Genomic DNA, 18372 nt, shown 5'->3' with positions numbered 1-18372 from the left:
TGCCTTGAAAAGCTCCAACGTCTCCATAAATTGGCTGTGACTGGACTGCACTTCCCACCACCACCAGCACTTAAAGCCCTTAGCAACCTGATAGCCACATTCAATGAGGTGGCTGGATGGAGTCACTGAAGCAGTCGGTGCAAGCTTAAATGGACTCCGGGGAATGGTAGAGGACAGGAAGGCCTGGAGGATCATTGTCCATGGGGTTGCGATGGGTCAGACACGACTTCGCAACTAACAACAACATCCACATTCTTAAAGGATCACCTCTATTTTGAGCCCAGGCTACAGTTATTCCAGTAGTGACTTTTCTTCCCACTCTCCAATAGATGACAATCATTCTGCCTGGAGTGTTGACCCTTTACTGTGGTAGCCCCCATGTTATGGATCCACCTTCTGGAGACTGCCAGAAAGCTCATGCTTGTATGGCCTTTAGAAAGAATTGGTTAATAGGGTTTTTTAAGGATATGCTTACAGGTATTTCTGGTCCAAAGATTTATCTGAAAAATTCCCTGTCCGTATTTTGGAGGGCAGAGTCAGGTGTCTGGGTGGTATTTGTGGTCTTTAAGAATACTGAGTGTCAATTTCTGGGAATATTTGGAAATAACCATAAGTATTCAAGTCTGGAATTTTAAGGAACAGGGAAGACAAAGGCACTTTCCCAGTTCTTCTCTGTTCATTGTATACTGATTAGTCTGCATGTCCTGTCCTGGACAGCTCAGACCAGCCTAAATCTTGTTAGCAAGGCAAGGTCAGCCCTGGTTAGAACCTGGATAACAGACTACCCAGAAAGTCCAGGGTTGCTACATAGAGCAGGCAATGGCAAACTATCTCTGAACATGTCCTGCCTTGAAAACACTATGGGGTTGCCAGAGCCAGCTGCTAAAACAAAGCAGAAGTAATGTTGTTTATACTGCTACCTTTTTTGCAAGGAATTATTTTAATTCAGAGTCATCTGCTTTTATGTATACCCTTCTCTTTGTATTGCGAAGGGGGTTCATCCTGCATTCAGGGTTTCTTTTGAGTAAATATGGTCTATCATCATTAGTATAAATATTTTTTAATCTTTCTTGTAAACTGATTTTGGGCCTGTAAGCACCAGAACTACTTAAGAGTAGGTTTTGATAAACGACACATTTCCATACTAGCTTTCGGCAGAAAGAAAAGTTTCAACTTGCTGTTATTTTCTTAAGGACGCTGTGAAGCTTTCTGCCATTGCCAGTTGGGTGCGCAGAAGCCTAAACAAATGCTAGACATATGGAATTACTGGGGAATAAGCCACAGCCTGTACTTGCCTCCCTCTTGCTGAGATTAATGCTATCTGACTTTATTAATTCAGCCCAATCGGTTTGAAGACATGATTCTATTACTTCTTTAATTTTCTTTGAGCTGCTTTCTTCTTGACCATCTGTAACCTCTTCATAGCATTGAGCTGTGACTCTTGAGAAGTGGGACCCTTCACAGATGGCAACGGACCCCCAGACTCTGTGCTTGACTTGCTGGTGCTACTTCCGCTGCTGCCTGCTGCTGTCCCACCGCTTCCGATTCCACTAGCGGTTTGGCTGCTGCTGCTGCTGCTGCTGCTGGGAGCGGAACTGCTCGAATTCAGGAGTCCTACTTTGCTGACGTTATCGCTGCTAACTGAACGGCAAAGACCGGTTTTCCCCAAGGTCAAAGGTGGCAGGGGCTTCAACTGAACGGGGGCTGTGCTACTGCTAGGAGATGTTATTTTGGACCCCAGTCCCACTTTAGCTGTTGCCAACCCGGACAAACCCACAGGTTTCTGGTTATTGGAGGCTGCTGTCGGCTTGCCACTGGTGCTCTGCGCCGTAGATCCTATCTTAGTTGTTGATGGACCAGCAGAGGATGTTTTTGCCGCAAATGCAGCCCACCCGGTAAGGCCACTGGTGGAAGAGGAAACACTAGCATTGGAGTTGTTGCCAGAAACAGCAGCAGAGGTCTGAAATACAAGCAAATTCCACATTAGCAACAGAAAGTCCTTTCTAAGTACAGGCCAGTATAACCAACAGCAGGTATGGCCTTTCATTTCTCATTATACCTATTCTTCCAGTAACAACTGGGGGGGGGGGGGAATCAATGTGAATTACAAAAAAAATTCCAAGTGTCAGTTCCAAAGAATAAGGCTGGCTGCATCCAGAAAACAAAAACTAAAAAATTGCAGGTGATAAGCAAGAAATGTATTTTACAAAGTCCCTATGAGTTCCGCTATGCAGGCTTCATCAGGAGGACTCAGAATCTGCACCTGGTGCTGGAACTATCCACAGCAAACTATCAAACTGATTTACCAGATGAAGCCTTATAGACACAACAGTTCTACAGGTTACGGAAACTAAGAAATGCATCTATTTTCTGTGTGAAACTATATTTCATATATCAATTAAAACACCAGATACAAAATGATTTTTTTTAAATTAAGGAGAATTTGTATTTAAATATTATACTGCTCAGATTGACTGGCATAATGGAGTGTGTTTTGATTTTTTATTTTAATTGGGGGACCCAATTTTTCACAATAAATGAGAATATCATGTAATCAAAATATAGAAAAAATAAATGCATTTTCCCCACATGACAGTTTATATACAGCACCTTGACCTCTGTCCTCTTAAATGCTAAGAAGGTTGTTGTGGTGTCCAACTTTAGCTTAATTTCTGGCTTCTTTGTCAGTGAATCTTTCACAGCTGGAGCTACTGAAACTACAGCAGGGGCTGGCTTCTGAGAAGGCTTCTGTGTTTTCTGAGCCTGTGTAAATTACATAATACATTCCCACTTTAATAATACATTCCCACAAAACAAATAATTTATCTGTTAAACACTCTAACAAGTAGCACTCGGAAATGAGGAATCAAGGGGGAGAGTAGAAATATTCATTTGAGAAAAATACAGGAAGTCAGAATTCAAGTCTCGTAAGTAGGTCTTAATACTGGCGTAGTCAAATATCATCTTCAAAGTTTAAGTATAGCAATTTCAAATAGTTACCTGTTCTGGACAAAGATACCTTCAAAATACCATGATTTTAAAAGTTAATTCAGAACTTAATCTACTAAAACAATGCTTCTACTAATCAACTACCGTTCATCAGTTACTACTGCAGAAATCGTACACCTTGCAGATTATTAAGGCAGCTCACATGAAAAGAAATGCAACAAAAGAACCCAGTTTACTGTGGGTATTACTTGATTTTTACAAAACCTAGCCCAATATTTTTCCAATCCTTTTCAAAATGTTAACTTGCAATAAACAAATTCAATGCAGTTAAGTCCTGATATCAGCTTTGTCTCGCCAAGTTACTTGTTCCTGTTCTTGATGACTTTCCTTGACTTTTAGAAGATGAATTAACTGGAGGTTCCTGGATAACAGGCCAAATGTTTATGCCATTACATTCAAAAGTATAACAGCAATTAAAATATACCAACACATCCTGGCCATGACTAAGACGTCAGGCTCTGCAAACCTGAGAGGATTCTACTCTGTGAGTAGAAGGGACACAGGGACAGAGCAGCAATTATTCTCCCAGGTATCATTGTGAATCTGCTGACAATCATCGAGGAGGAAGAGGAAGGCATAGCTAGCAGTGGAAGGTTCTCAAGGAAGAAAGAAATATCTCCCTGTCTCTGCAATTCCTTGCAGGTCCTGAGCATGTGTGTGATACAGGCAATGTTAAGTACCCAACCTCTTCACTGTAGTGCCCACTCTACACTTCCAAGGAAGAGCTCCCCTCTTTAAGTACTCTCTGTAAATATCAAGCTGGAGCTGTTCCACCAGACCTATGGTTGAGGCCCCAGCAAATGCTGGCAGGGGCTCATGGGAATTGTAGTCCATGGACATCTGGAGGGCCGCAGTTTGACTATCCTTGCCCTAGGATATGACAGTGTATCATGCTGTCTCTCCTCTCTCCCTGAGTAAGGCAAAGAAGTTATATATATATATCCAGCAAAGAAGTTATATATGTTTTGGATTTAATGGAAATTTAATGGCTAAGATTGTATTTCTATTTTGCAATTTTAAACCATGTGCTTTTACGAGGCACCCTGCTTTTAGGGGAATGGCAGGCTAAAAATATAATTAAAAAGTAATAAACAACCCCAACAAACCACCTCTTACCATCTTTTTCATTTGCCTGATGCATCGGGCACAGTACCACACGAGGCGAGGATCATTCACCTCCTTGTCCGTCACCTGAGGTTTATGGCAATCTTGGTGGTAGAGATTATGACACTCCTGGCACTCCACAAACTGATTCCCAGAAGTAACAGTCATTTGTCTGCAAAGCACAACAATTTCAGAACAAATTAGCATTAACTTTTGAAATAGAACCTGGAACCTTAAAACATGACTTTCCACATCTCTTAAGATTACTCTACAGAACTTGATGAGAACCACCACCAATATACAGAAGCTGACTGCTATGACTATGTGAGAATGGCAGGCTATAAACTGAATTATAAATAAACAAGTAGCTTGGAACAGTCTGCATTTGGACACAGACAGAAAACAAGAATGGGGGGAAAGGTTATAGAAGGAGAGTTGTTTTTATACCCTGCTTTTTTCTGCCCTAAGGAGCCACAATGTGGCTTACAACCTCCTTCCCTTAATCTCCTCTTGTGAGATAGGTGGAGTGGAGAGAATTCTCAGAGAACTGTGACTAGCTCAATATCACCCAGCAGGCTTCATGTGGAGGAGGTTTGGAGAATCCAATCCAGTTCTCCAGATTAGAGTCTGCTCCTCTTAACCACTACACCATGCTGGCTCTCTATAGGCTCTTTTGGGGGCCTCTTCACCAAGTACAGGATGTGTATTAGGGAAACCAGATCAGCAATGTGACTCTAAACAGTTATATCCTTCCATGTCCTTTGATATCAATTGGCATAGATTGGGTGTAACTGTTTAGGACTGTACTGTATATCTTCCTGTCCTGCCAACAGATTGCATCTGTCCTACTGGGCATCCATTATGGATGCAACTTTTAAACTGGACTTAAATACCCCTTAAATACAATGCTTTCAAACCACTTCATAAATGAAATTTGGGGGAGATATTTATTTCACGAGATCAACATAGCAGTAACCCAAATTATTCTAATATGTTAATATAGTGAGGTGTGTGTGTGTGTGTGTGTGGGGGGGGTGTTCCACAAACATCAAACTTTGCAGCATGAAAGGGAAAGGAAAAATGGAAACAATAATGACAGAATTAAACACCAGTTAAAAATACCAAATAGACCACTAATTATCACCAAATGCCCAGAATAATAAGAGTATTTGGTGCCTCAAGCTGACCAAGATATGTGTCAAATAAAGACTTACGAGGAGAGAATTCCATGTGGGGGTTGAGGAACACATTAAAAAGGCTGTTTCTGGTTGCCCTCCCTTAAGAGGGCAACAACAATAATAGCACTTAAATGCAAACAGTGCCCAAATGTGAAAAGTGACAAAATATTCTGCTATTTTGAACTCCATTCTTTACACAGCAACTCATAATATAAAACAGTCTAAAATTTGGAGATGAAAAAAGTCAAAAAGGTTAGTCCAGCAGTTAAGCCTTAAGGCATAAGGAAGTGAATAAGGACCTTATGGGCTTCTGTTGGAAAAATGAGAATTTGGTGATTCTGGAAATATATCTTTGAGGTAGCCAAACACCATTTCCCTAATGACTTCTTTTAAGTGACAAATTGGGCTGCTTCATTGCTAAGCAGCTCCTGCACGACCCTCACACTATCAGTATACAGGTAACCATGGAAACTCTATTCACAGATGGGTGGGGGAAAGCAGCATCTTATTCCTTTATTTAATGGGGAAACAAAGACTGAAGAGATTGCCCAGATGGTTATGGTCTACTTGATGTATACCTTTTTTAAAAATCTTTTTTTCAAATTCTGGAGTTATGTGCAATGCAATCCTAAATAGGCAGACTCATAAGTCTGATTAGGTTTGCTGACACTTACTCCTTAGTAACTGAGATTACGGACTGCAGCCATAAAATTAAGAGTCCCAGTCATTTTTTTCAGTGATGTGGATTAGGAGAATCATCCAGCTATATTTAAAAACAGTCTGATCCCTGTATTTAAAAAAACATAAAGGCCCGGGTTAAACACAACAAACAAAAACTAGAATTTCTTTTAAACTGATCTTGAAATGTTCTGTGCTGGGGGGGGGGGCAGAGAGAAAGAGAGGTTAATATAAAGCAAGATAGTTAACAGGCTTTTTGTAAAGGTGTGCAAGCTTCCTTCCATAAATCTTCCTTTTTGACAGGCCGTATGTCCTTTGGAAATCACACGACGGAATGTTTTGCTTTTGAATATTCAATTACATTTGGAAGCTATACTGCTGGCTTAAAACATTGGTTAAGCAGCACAGATCTTTTGAGGTCTCTCTTTTGGCTGACACGGGGATTCTGATACTTCTGTTCATTCTGTTACTGTCAGTTTCCTACTTCAACTTAACACAATTACATGTACACTTAATTCTGAGTGCTGAAGCGGCAACTGTAGCCTTCAGTCATATTTACTCAAGTGCAGTCATTTCAAAGTAGATAATACTTAGGAGAAACTTCTGGAAAACTCAGAGCACTATTCCCTCACTTGGCAGAATGAATGCTAGGAATTCAGGGGCGTTTTTAAAATAAATCTCAAATGGTACAGATATGCAGAGCATAACTCTCAAGCTTTCTCTGTAAATCTGCAAGGAGCCAGAAGAGATAAATCCTCAATATTCCATTTTTACCATAAATGGGCATTTCTAATGTAAAAGTCTATTCACTTTTTCTATACCGTGTACATGCTTGCATTTTAGTTGTCAAGATTGTAATAAACAGACCTTGTTAAAATTCCTAGATTATAAATAACATAAACAAATTAAAAAATTCCTAGTAAAAATTCCTATTAGCACACCTTTTTGACAGAACAAGAGTAATTTTTAACGACTGACGGCTCTTCCTACCTCTTGCTTATGGTAGCCGGGAAAGAAATATACCAGATTTGTGACTTGAGAAAGTGTCTAGTTTAACAAATCAAGAAGAAATATCTCTGACATTTCAACATTATTTACAACACTGAGGTTTATCATTTAACAGGTTTTCACACCTTCAGACACAGGCAATAAGCCCAATTCTGCTGATGTCAGTATGAATACTGACAGCAATCTGGAATCCCATTCTGATGCTTGTTTCTTGTTTACTCAAACTAAGCTTTATGGATATCGGCATGGTCAACAGGATGATGAACTCAGAAATAGCCATATTTTAATATCCTGGGACAGCATCTCTAGTTAAATTTATATATATATAAATATATATATATTTAAAAGAACGCTTAGTACAAAAGATTTGTTTTAACACAAGTACTGTGCACACTTTTCACTCATCATTTGAGCATACTGGCTTCTTTTGTCATTTATTTTTAATAATAACTACCAAACGCAATATTTCTTTAGACCAGGGGTAGTCAAACTGCGGCCCTCCAAATGTCCATGAACTACAATTCCCAGAAGCCCCTGCCAGCATTCGCTGGCAGGGGCTTCTGGGAATTGTAGTCCATGGACATCTGGAGGGCCACAGTTTGACTACCCCTGCTTTAGACATATCTACAGCCTGAACTGTTTGGCATGACTAAGCACATTTTTATTCATGCTGGCTTAGGCAAGAGGTGGTTTAGAGGTGGTTTGCCACTGCCTGCCTCTGCATCGCTTCTGAGATCTGATGAAATGGGACTTGCCTGGGCTACCCAGGGCAGGGCCAGCACACTCAAATGGATGCATTTGTGCCTGCCTAATGCCTCCACAGGAAGGTAGCTTCAGTTTGACAACACTGAACAATGTCTGAAAACATCTTATAAATATATGATTTACAACAACCTTTTGTCTTGTGAGTCAAAGTTTACAGGGGCAGCGGGGGAGGGGGGGTGGATCAAATGAAAACCTTACTGTTCATAAATGTACTTACAGAAAGAAGTGACTACTCAAAACTAGCATTAAAGATAATATGCTATGTTCTTCACACCCAGTAAACAAAATTTATGCAACGCACCGACAAACAACACAAGCCAAGCCCATTTCCATGGCAAAATCGTCAGCACTGTTTTCTTCGAAGCTAGAAAGATCTGGCATGGCCAGGTCCTTGCTAATCTGGACAGTAACTGGAGAAGAACGTGCTTCTGGTTTTTCAAGCCTTGGTTTCTTTGGAAGATCAACTCCTTCACTGATTTCCAGCTTTATCTACATAAAAGACACAACACACACACACAAACACACACAAACAGAATTGATGATAAGTAAACAAAAGACTGGTCTGCAAGCAAAAATTACCAAATGCTGCATTACAAACTGACGCTATATGCAGAGAATATAACGTCCATTAATCCAGGCACACACTCCCAAAATCTAAGCACATACTCCCATACATCAGTGCAGCATGAAGCACTGTGAACTTTAACAAGTCAATCAGAGAAATGTATTATTCTTGCTATGCTAGGGAGTGTGCTGGCAAATTAAAAGCAAATTATAACTGCAGGTGCAAGAATCTAAAAGGAATACGGCAGGACTTTTCTTCCTGTACATTTGCCCTGATCTGTACTTCTTTCAAAGCAAAACTGACAACTTTACACTTAAAGTATGATCTGCTCTTTGCAAGAATATATAATAAACAGATTAACCCCTCACAAAATTTGCAGACTGATTAAAACAAATGTTAGCCCTATAAGGAAGTCGTCAATCAGTAGTACAGGTGTTCTTATCCCCTTGGCAAGGAAGGGTACAGCTCTGCTTGGGATTGCACTGAAAGGCTTACCAGGCTTGTGGCTAAACCAAAATTTGGACCAGGGCTTTCAAGTTCATCAGTCATGCTTTTAATTTCTATGTTGGCACCAGGGAGAGGCAATTTGCTCATTCATTAAACAGAAGCCCCACTGTCAAGCAGTCAAAAATAGTGATGGGTAAAATGAAACTGCAAAGCGAGGCGGAATAAGCAAAAGCCTAAACAAAATTAGCATGCTCCCTTATCAGCATGCGGCACTGAAAAACAGTGAAACAACTTTGCTGGGCACCCTCTGAAAAGCACATGGCTCAGTTTCAAAAGCAGCAATCAGACGAGCAATTAACTGAGTAACATATGGTGTAACTACAGCAAGCGGAGCAGAACGCATTAGTACTCGAGGATTAATGCTACCCATGCTGCATAAAGGAATTAACCACGAGCCACAGTTTGAACTAATATGTCCTTTGTAAAAACCCTTTGGAATGTTTTTGCCATAATCACGAAACTTACTTTATCAGCAGGCCTCTTTTCTGCTTCTTTTTTCACCTTTTCGGCAGCAATGGGTTTGCCATTATTGTTACCCAAGGGAAGGCTTGAAGGAGCCTTTGGCTCTTGCTTAACAGAAACTGGCTTTGTGATAGACACTTTAGGCTGATCTACTTCCTGAATAAAGCAAAACAAGTATGTTATAAATAAACAAATAAATATTTTTCTATCTCATCCTTCCTAAATGTTCAATTATGGCAACAATTTAGATATTTGCTACTTTTGAGTTTGTAAAACTAAATGAGCTCCACATTGTAGTTAAATTACTTAAAATATTGCCTTGATGACATTTTAACAACTAAGGTTAGCCCACCAGTTACATTATTTTCACATGCTCTTTGCAGCCCTTGAATGGCACAGAAATGTCACCTGATGCAAAAGAGAGTGGCAAGAGGTAAAAATCGGGACCAGCGGTAAAGATTATACCAAATTAGTCTTATTCTAGCTATACTGGCTTCCTGTTGCTTTCTGGAACAACACAAGTTGCTCGGGTTCATGTTTACAGTTCTAAATGGTTCAGCCTCCAAATACCCAAAGGACCATCTCCACACTTGCCTGGGAGTTGAGACCATCAAATGGCGTTCTCTTGCATGAACCAGTAATTAGAGAAATCACAGACAGGAACCTACAGAAGGGCTTTTTCAGCAGACTCTCCTGGATTATGGCACTGATGGTTCAAGGTCTCCAAAGGTGTAGGGAAATATTTCTCTTTTGGAAGGTATTTAATTTGGAATAGGAATGACATATGTAAGCAGAATTGATGTTGTGTATTTTACTGGTGTGGTAGCTAAGGGCAGTAATTTCTAATCTGCTAAACCAGGTTTGATTTCCCACTCCTCCAGATGCTGCCAGTTGGGTAACCTTCACAACCCTGATAGTGCCACTCCCACAAAGTGGTAACATTGGGCTCTCTCAGCCCTACCTGTCTCACAGGGCATCTGTTGTGGGGAGAGGAAGGGAAGGTGATTGTAACCTGCTTTAAGGTTTCTTCTGGTAGAGAAAAGTGCGGTATAAAAACTAACACTTCTTCATGTTATGGATCATTTTGGTTTCTGTACACTGCCTTTATGAATAAAAGAAAGGAGTAAGACCCAGTAACAAAAAATAAATATTCCAGCAGATGTCATCACAGGAATGTTCAGGGTGCCAGAAGCCTCTCTGCCACTGCTGTAATGCCTGTCCATGCAAATCAGGGACTCTCTGTTCTCTGTTATTGCTCAGAGAATCTGGATGGGAGAAGCATTTGGATGTCTGCATGAATAACAATCCAATAGAACAAACTGACTAATGTGTTTAGAGAGCAATCTTAAGCAGATCTCCCTAAAAGTAAGTCCTATTTTCTTCAGTGACGGGTAATCCCAGGAAAGTGTTTTTAGGACTGCAGCCTTAGGACAGCAGTCTTCAAATTGAAGAAGAGTTGGTTCTTATATGCTGCTTTTCTCTACCCAAAGGAGGCTTAAAGCGGTTTACATTAAACTTCCCTTTCCACTCCCCGCAACAGACACCCTGTGAGGGAGGTGAGGCTGAGAGAGCCCTGATATTACTGCTCAGTCAGAACAGCTTTATCGGTACTCTGGCAAGCCCAGGGTCACCCAGCTGGCTGCACGTGCAAGAGCGCGGAATCAAACCCAGCTTGCCAGATTAGAAGTCCATACTCCTAACCACGACACCAAGCAGGCTCTTGGCATCCCAGTTACCTGGAGCAGGTAGAATAAAAGGACAGGTGATGTTTCTAGACAATATTTACTAGAAAAGATGCTGACAGTGCAGTCCTATGCATTCTACTGATTTTGACATGCTTAGATTGCAATAATTCTGCTGGGGTAATTTTAATGAATAAAGATTATAAAAATAAATTTTAATATTGGGGCTAGTAAATAAATAATAAAGTCACAGATCAATGACATTTAAACTATGACCCTTCTCATGTGCATCAGGCTAGCATAAGAAGAGAACCCTTGGTATTCTAATAGCTCTCCACCACAGGCGAAGAAACTGGCTTCCCCTTCTTTCGGAAGGGCAGTAGAGCACAGAGCTGCCACCCTCCACTGTCGCCTGGTTTCCAGTTCACCTCACAGCTGTAGTTAGAAAATGGGCTGCTAGCGATAAGGCTCTCATATTGTATTGTTTTTAGGGTGTGACAAGATGAAAGCTTCCATAAGCACCTGTGGCTTGTCACATCCGCTCTAAAAAGGGACTGTCCAGCAAGTGTTGAGTGCTAATGAGGAGGGAAGCAAGAGGTTGTGAAAAGGGGCCAGCAAAACATGTATTCGAGTGGTGGTGGTGGGGGGGGGGTACCTGAATTGCCAACATTTGAGAACTAGAACAGTACACCGTTTGTTCATGTACCTTCAGTGAGGGGCGGTAGCTTGAATCAGTCCCTCTAGCCAAAGATTCATCCAACAGTGCTTTAAGTTTCTCAGCAGAATCCTTGCTCTTTGAATGCAGGAAGCCCAGAGCTTTTAGGAAAATGGGGTCAAGTTCCAAGTTCATAGTAGTAGCCATAGCAGTATCTTTAAATTAAAATAAATAATTAGCTGATGTTCCACCAAATAGTACACATCAACACAATACTACTTTCCTGGAAAAGAATCTGGCTAGTCCACTCAGGACATAGTTTCTAGAAGTTAAAGAAGTGGATAAATAAATAAAATTTATTTATTTGTTAATTTTCCAGGCAAATATTTTGAGACAGAGAATGGTGTGGTGATGAGGATCTGAGCATTTCCACTTCAAATCCCCATCATGAATCATAGAATCATAGAGTTGGAAGGGGCCATACAGGCCATCTAGTCCAACCCCCTGCTCAATGCAGGATCAGCCCTAAGCATCCTAAAGCATCCAAGAAAAGTGTGTATCTTTTACCTAAAATTGTTCCATAAACTACAGTAGTTGTATACCGCCCTAAGCCGGCTTGCAGGGAGTGTGGCATATAAACTGAACAAACATACACAAATAAATAACACAGAGGGGAAGGGCCAGCACCAGCACCAACCAGCCTCTTCTAAGCGCACTGATTCCATGCAAAACAGGATGCTCTCAGAGACCGTTTCCGCACTGGGGACTTCACTGCTCCAGCTCCCATGCAGGAGCACAAATCAGGGGCAGATGAGGAGCACCAGGCCAAATGTGGGTACAAGAAGAGGTGGGGCAACCTACCACGACTAAAACTCCAGGCTGCAGCCCGGCATGAAACCTCCAGTGCGTAAACAGTCCATGTAACACTTAGGGATGCTACGCCGGGCAAGCTTCCGAACTCGCCAGATCTCTTTGTCAGAAGTCGGCAAAACATCCACGCCGGATGCTGAGGAGGAGGATGTCTTAATACGGGGGTAGTCAAACTGCGGCTCTCCAGATGTCCATGGACTACAATTCCCATGAGCGAACGCTGGCAGGGGCTCCTGGGAATTGTAGTCCATGGACATCTGGAGGGCCGCAGTTTGACTACCCCTGTCTTAATATTACCGCTTGAAAATCCCCCCCTCCTTTTATTTCTTAACGCCCACTCAGATGAGGAGTCCTGCAGAACCGGACGGCTTGCCCATTGCGCTGGTGTCAATAAAGCCTCTTCCCCGCCGTGCAATCCTCCGCAGAGGGCCCAAGCTGGATCCCAGGAAGCGGGTCCTCCGCCTCTCGACAGGCAAAGGGCAGCCCCGGCCGCGCAGGACAGACAGACAGACAGAGAGAGAGAGAGAGGCAACCCCCATCCGGGCCCCCCGCGCGGAGACGTTCCTTTTACCTCAGGCGAGTCGCGGCCTCGTCCCCAGCCGGCTGAAGGAGCGGCGCCACCTCCGCGCTAGGCCGGCTGGCCGGCCGCCCACCCTCCGGAAGCGACGGAGGAGAGGAAGAGGCGGAGCCGGGCGCTGGAGGCCGCCTGTTCGGGGCCGGGACTGTGGCGGGCTCCCTGGACTGGCGGGAGAGCCGAGCGAGGGCCTGGCGCTTCCCCCGCTCCGGACTCTGCTAGCCAAGGCAGGTGAAGGTGCACCTGAGCACGTGCAGAGCGCCGTCCCTCCCCGGCAGTCGTCATGTCCGTTCGCGGGACGAGACGCGCGGCGGAAGGGAGGGCTGCGCAGTTCGCTGCTCGGTTCATCCCCGCGGCTTGCTTTGGGGCGGGCGGGCCTCGCTTCATGCCTCGGAGGCAACCGCGATAATGGAGTGGCCCTCGTGCTAGGTATTCATGGTGTCGCAATATGTCAGCACCGACCCTCCCCGCCCCATCCTCCATTCGCAGAATTCAGGGGAGCACAAATACCTGTTAATATCACGGGAGTTCACGTCTCCCTGAGTGCTGCTTTAGGCTTTTTTACCAAGGTCCATATTGTCTGCTTTGACACACAGCAGCTCTCCAGGGTCTCAGTTAGAAGTGCTTCCTGCATCTACTAAGCAGTAGTAGAAGAGCTGGGTTTTTTAAATGCCTTTTTATACTGAAGTGGTTTACAAACACCTTTCCCTTCGTCTTCCCACAACAGACACCCCGGAGAGCTCTAAAAGCACTGATCTGAGAGAGGAGCTCTAACAGGACTGTGAGTGGCCCAAGGGTCTCTCTGCATGTGGAGGAGTGGGGAATCAAACCCAGCTCACCAGATTAGTTTGACACTCTTAACCACTACACCATGCTGGCTAACCCTTTGGCCATATTAGGGGTTGAACTGAGAGGGCAAAAAGGGATGGAGACGGCTCTGAGTGGTAGCGCATGGGAATGTGGTGTTTGTGGGTTGTTACCCAAGCACGTGCCTTTTCATGCTGGGTTATTTTTCTGCTCTAACCACCACATTCTGGGGCTTATCTCAGATGTGTGATGGAATATTTGAAACGCTTTATGGTTTTTCACTCTGTTTTGAGCCCCAATGAGAAAGGTTACTCTAAATAACATAAATGGTGTTGTGGGCACATCTTTGAGCAGAAGTAACAGGTTAAAATTTATTTGCTATCTTTATTGTAGTCCTTTTGGTTTTAATGCAGTAGTTTTCTGTATGCTGAATGAAAAGGAACCTGGGGCTATGGTATGTTATTTTGACAAAACCGTCAACTTAAGTTGAAACTCATGGGCCTGCTTAGACTGCTCTTAGTGCCTGGGAGCTCTTTGATTCTGTGGTTTCTCAGAACAGAAACTTTGGATATTCAGTTTCCCTTTTTGGAATCCTGAGACTATCTCTGATGTATCCAGGCTACTCCTGTGCATCTGACTTGATTGGTGCTCTAGTAACTTGGGTGTCAGCTTTTCACTTTTGCACAGCATGTGATTTCCCTATGCCAGTTTCTGTTTGAACATGAGGATTAGCAGTAGGCAGAAAGCATGCATGTGCGAGTGCCGCTTTAGTGCAAGAATCATGTGTTGAAACAGTGCTTTCAGTTTCCAGAGCTAGAGTTGTCTACATGCAGAGTTTATGTAATTTTTTTTAAAAAAACCATTTGGTTAGTTGAAGTTCTAACCAATTCTATAAGAGATATGATTAGCTATTCTATGATTCCCACCTGGATGTCCATAAATAAATCAGGAAGTAGTCTGTGGCAAGGTTAGGCATTCTCCTACTCAGAAGGTTTTGGTTGGGATTTTTTTGTGTGTGTGGGGGGTGGAGAATAAAATATAAAATTATAGTGGTAGGCTTGGCAGCTTTCTGCCAATATTTAAATAATAAGAAATGCATTTTTAGATTGTTCACAATCAAATTGTTAACTTTATTGATAATAACATACATGGAAAATTGTTCACTTGGGAAAATTTCACTATTAAGCCTTAGGAGGGCTACTTATCTGAGAGATCAGTACTGTCAGAATAATAGATCAGGAACTCTTTGAACATAGGTAGGCTTGCTTTGGTCACTGTTATCTGATGTAGATGGGCATTACCTCAAAAATTAATCTTAAAAAAGTTTTCTGCCAATAACTCATAACTAAAGCATTTTTGTTAGGTTGAAATTTGCAGGATTAATCTGTATTCCATTTATTTTAACTAGGAACAGAATATATGAGAGACCAAACTGAACACACTCTCTTGCAGCTACCATGATCTTGTATGGAAGATAGAGGTAAAAAGATGACAGCATCCTTGTTAATTCAACCAATGTATGTAGCCTTTACAGTTCACAGTGACATGTAATCAATATTTTATATTTTATTAACTTTTTGATCTTTATAATTTTTGTCTATGCTGCCTTCTGATTTCCTGCTGTCCTTCATGTTTGTATTATCTTAATCATAATATATCTGGTTTGTTTTTTGTTTTTTGTTTTGTAAATTAGATAGATAGAAAGTAAAAACTTAACCTGGCACCTGTGAATTTCAAATTAGTTCATTAATTATCTTTTTAGGCTTCATTGTAACATCAGTGCAATGATAGCAGAAATGTGGTTTATAGAGTGGTACTTTGGCTTGCTGTGTGAGGCAAAATAAATCTGAGATCAGTACAAAGGATTTAGACCAGGCAAGATCATATGCTTTCAATATGCCTTTTCTGTGGGTGCAGCCGTTTATTTTAGTAGCAAAACTGAATTATTCAAGAAGGTAATATGGTAGCACTGTACAAAATGATTTCACAAAGTTAGTTTTACATCATTTAATGTGTCTTGTTAATGCTCACATGTTTACCTAAGTTCTATTTTTTAGGTTTTTGGCTGGTTCTGCAACCCTAATCCTATTGCTTTGCTGATTGAATGTCCCATATTTTTGATTGTATTGACTCAATCTGTGTAAGCCACCTGGAGTGCCAGGGAGAAAGGCAGACTATAAACAGATAAACAAGGTGAACAAATAAATAAGGTTTTATCCAAGCTGGATGCAGGAAAAGAGTAGATATGGCAGAGGGAATGATGGGCAACAACCAAAGTCTAGTCACTGTGAAACAGAAGCATTTGAGCTGCCATTGAGAACTTAAGAACAAAGGGCTAAAGGACAGAGGAAGATGAAAGAATGGAGGGAATATGTGTCTGGTGGCTTTCCTGTATGCTCAAAGCATAGAATGTTTCTTGTTGGGGAAATCCACTGTGGATAAGTAACAGTGTTGTTGCCTTAGGCACAATCTAATTGAGAATGTCACCTTGTTGGTATCTGCAGAATGAGTTTTAAAGAACTATTTCCCCATTCTGCTAACTGCAGTATACTACTTATGTGAAAGAAAAGGAGAATTGATGTTCGTTTTTTTACAGGTTTCACATAGAAGGCTAAGTGCATACGTTCACATGAGACAGTTACATTGCAAAAATGAATGCATCTAATTGCATTGTTCAAGCAATATTAAATACAAGACACACAGAGCTAGGAGTTACCCATATGTGTTGTATGCTGAGATCCTAGGCAATCCTAAAAATACTTATTTGGAGTAACACTCTTTTTTTCCCCAGTGGGGACCCAAAGCAACTGCCATTGTTTTGCTCTCCTTCGCTTTATCTTTAAAATAAATTACACAGGCCCAGTAATGAATAGCATACCACTCTGCTGCTTTATGTGAACGGAATCTTAAAAGTTATGTTGACTTTATGGATTCTCAAGCGATAATAAGGCTAAGTTTTCTATTGTTTTAACTTTTACTAAGTCAGTTTTACCATGTCTTGGCCTTCTCTTAGGAATTGGTTGCCTACAGTAATGATGCTGAGAATGGACATCTTACCATGTGTAGGTTAAAACACATTTGCCTAATTAATTAAGAAATACCTTCACTTAGAATTAAACACTTTAGCTCCTTATTTGGTAAGTATTTTATTCTCATTCTTGTAGCCTTGGATCTTGCCTTTTGTGGCTTTTAAAAATATAACCCCCCCAGTTTTTGCTCCCTGTTGCCTTTCTGGTATAAGAATTGTAAGTGGGCAACTAAATATAAGAGCTATTTTCCCACTTAGGATGATGATTATGTTCTTTTATTGTGTTCTTGTGTATCATGCCCCCCCCAATGATTAGGTTCTTTTATCCCTGTCACTGCCTCATTTCCATCCCCTTTCCTCCAGCAACTCCCAGTGATGTGGAGTATGTGAGAGAAAGCACATAATATGATGACATAACATAGTATGGCAGAATGGGGACCTTCATCTGTGATTCCTATGTCAAATAAGGCCCAAGTGCTTTAGTTTTTGGTTCTTGAGTTGGATAATGTGTGTCTCAAAAGGGACTGAAGCTTATGTTGTGGTTTTTAGGCTTAAAATGATCTTCATGGGGGGCGGGGAGGAATAGTGTGAGCAGTAGATTGAATACAGTCCTATATGTATTATTATCATGCCTCTTCTTTTAAGAAAAATGAAAGGTAGTATTACCGAAGATCATCTTTATCTAGACTACTTCCATCAGCAAGAAGACTGCCTCTTGCCTCTTCACACTTCTGTATCTTTATTTCTGCTGTCGTACTGTGACTGCAAAACATTCAGAGTCTTTTTAGTATCTCCAGGGGAAATACCTTCAGATTTCCAGTTTACTGACAAAACACTGCCCGAGGCCCTGGAATTTTGCCTTATCAAAAGGTGCCAGCTTCCTGCAGTGGTCCAAAACTGCTGCCTTCCTGCTGTCCTTGAAAAGAATGGAACATTCTGTCGTGCAGGACTTGCTGTGGTGTTAAGGCATATAATACACAAAACATTTGAGGCTGATCCATCAAAGAAGGAAGTTTTGGACCTTCTGGGATTTAAAAAGACCTGTTTGAAAGCCTGTGCTGAAGTGAGTACATTTCTACTGTAATCGTTTAACATCGTTTTATAAAAACCTGTTTCTATCTCGGGGTTTCACAATACAAGTGGACCAAGAATAAACCATCTTGTGACTAGTAAGAACCCCCTTCCATCAGCACAGAATGACAAAGAGGGCATTGAACAATCTGAAATAGTTTGCTGTATGGTTTAGGAAGTGGATATTTTAGAAGCACAATCCCAAAAACATCCCTGTATATGTAACTTGTACTTTAATTTAGAACTCTGCCAGTATATGCATGTCAAAATGTATGGTTATTTCTGTTTTCTGCAGTAAACAGTTTGGCAACCAAAGGGGTGATAACACAATATTTGGTTAAGAAAACTGTGAAATTTCCTCCCTATCCTTTATAGAGAATGCTTAATTAAAAATAATTCCTCTGCTAAT

At 41.5% G+C, this 18372-nt stretch overlaps 2 protein-coding genes across 13 annotated transcripts in view; one reads left to right on the top strand and one right to left on the bottom strand.

Moving 5' to 3' along the window:
- Window positions 1–252: 252 nt before the first annotated feature.
- INTS12 (integrator complex subunit 12) lies at window positions 253–13211 on the bottom strand. Its single transcript, XM_077300711.1, has 7 exons — window positions 13055–13211; window positions 11665–11828; window positions 9280–9432; window positions 8044–8231; window positions 4126–4285; window positions 2611–2763; window positions 253–1960 (listed from the first exon to the last, which is right to left on the bottom strand). Exons 2-7 carry the CDS (start codon window positions 11818–11820, stop codon window positions 1367–1369), a joined length of 1404 nt encoding a protein of 467 aa, XP_077156826.1. The 5' UTR covers window positions 11821–11828; window positions 13055–13211; the 3' UTR covers window positions 253–1366.
- The window catches only part of GSTCD (glutathione S-transferase C-terminal domain containing), a 49644-nt gene continuing 44419 nt past the window's right edge, over window positions 13148–18372 (top strand). For 3 of the 12 annotated variants that reach the window (XM_077300709.1, XM_077300699.1, XM_077300710.1), the window contains exons 1-4: window positions 13148–13284; window positions 15273–15344; window positions 16878–17001; window positions 17538–17955. In XM_077300709.1, the coding sequence (XP_077156824.1) occupies window positions 17542–17955 (414 nt within the window). In that variant the 5' untranslated portion in view covers window positions 13148–13284; window positions 15273–15344; window positions 16878–17001; window positions 17538–17541. Of the gene's footprint in view, window positions 13289–13322; window positions 13487–15272; window positions 15382–15921; window positions 16058–16877; window positions 17002–17537; window positions 17956–18372 lie in introns of those variants that run through there. The other 9 variants (XM_077300703.1, XM_077300701.1, XM_077300708.1 and 6 more) reach the window with 9 other exon arrangements.

This window comes from Paroedura picta, chromosome 10 (genome assembly GCF_049243985.1).
Source record: "Paroedura picta isolate Pp20150507F chromosome 10, Ppicta_v3.0, whole genome shotgun sequence".
Taxonomy (NCBI): Eukaryota; Metazoa; Chordata; class Lepidosauria; order Squamata; family Gekkonidae; genus Paroedura; species Paroedura picta.
The sequence above is the reverse complement of the archived record's forward strand: the minus strand, read 5'-3'. Positions and strand labels throughout refer to the sequence as shown.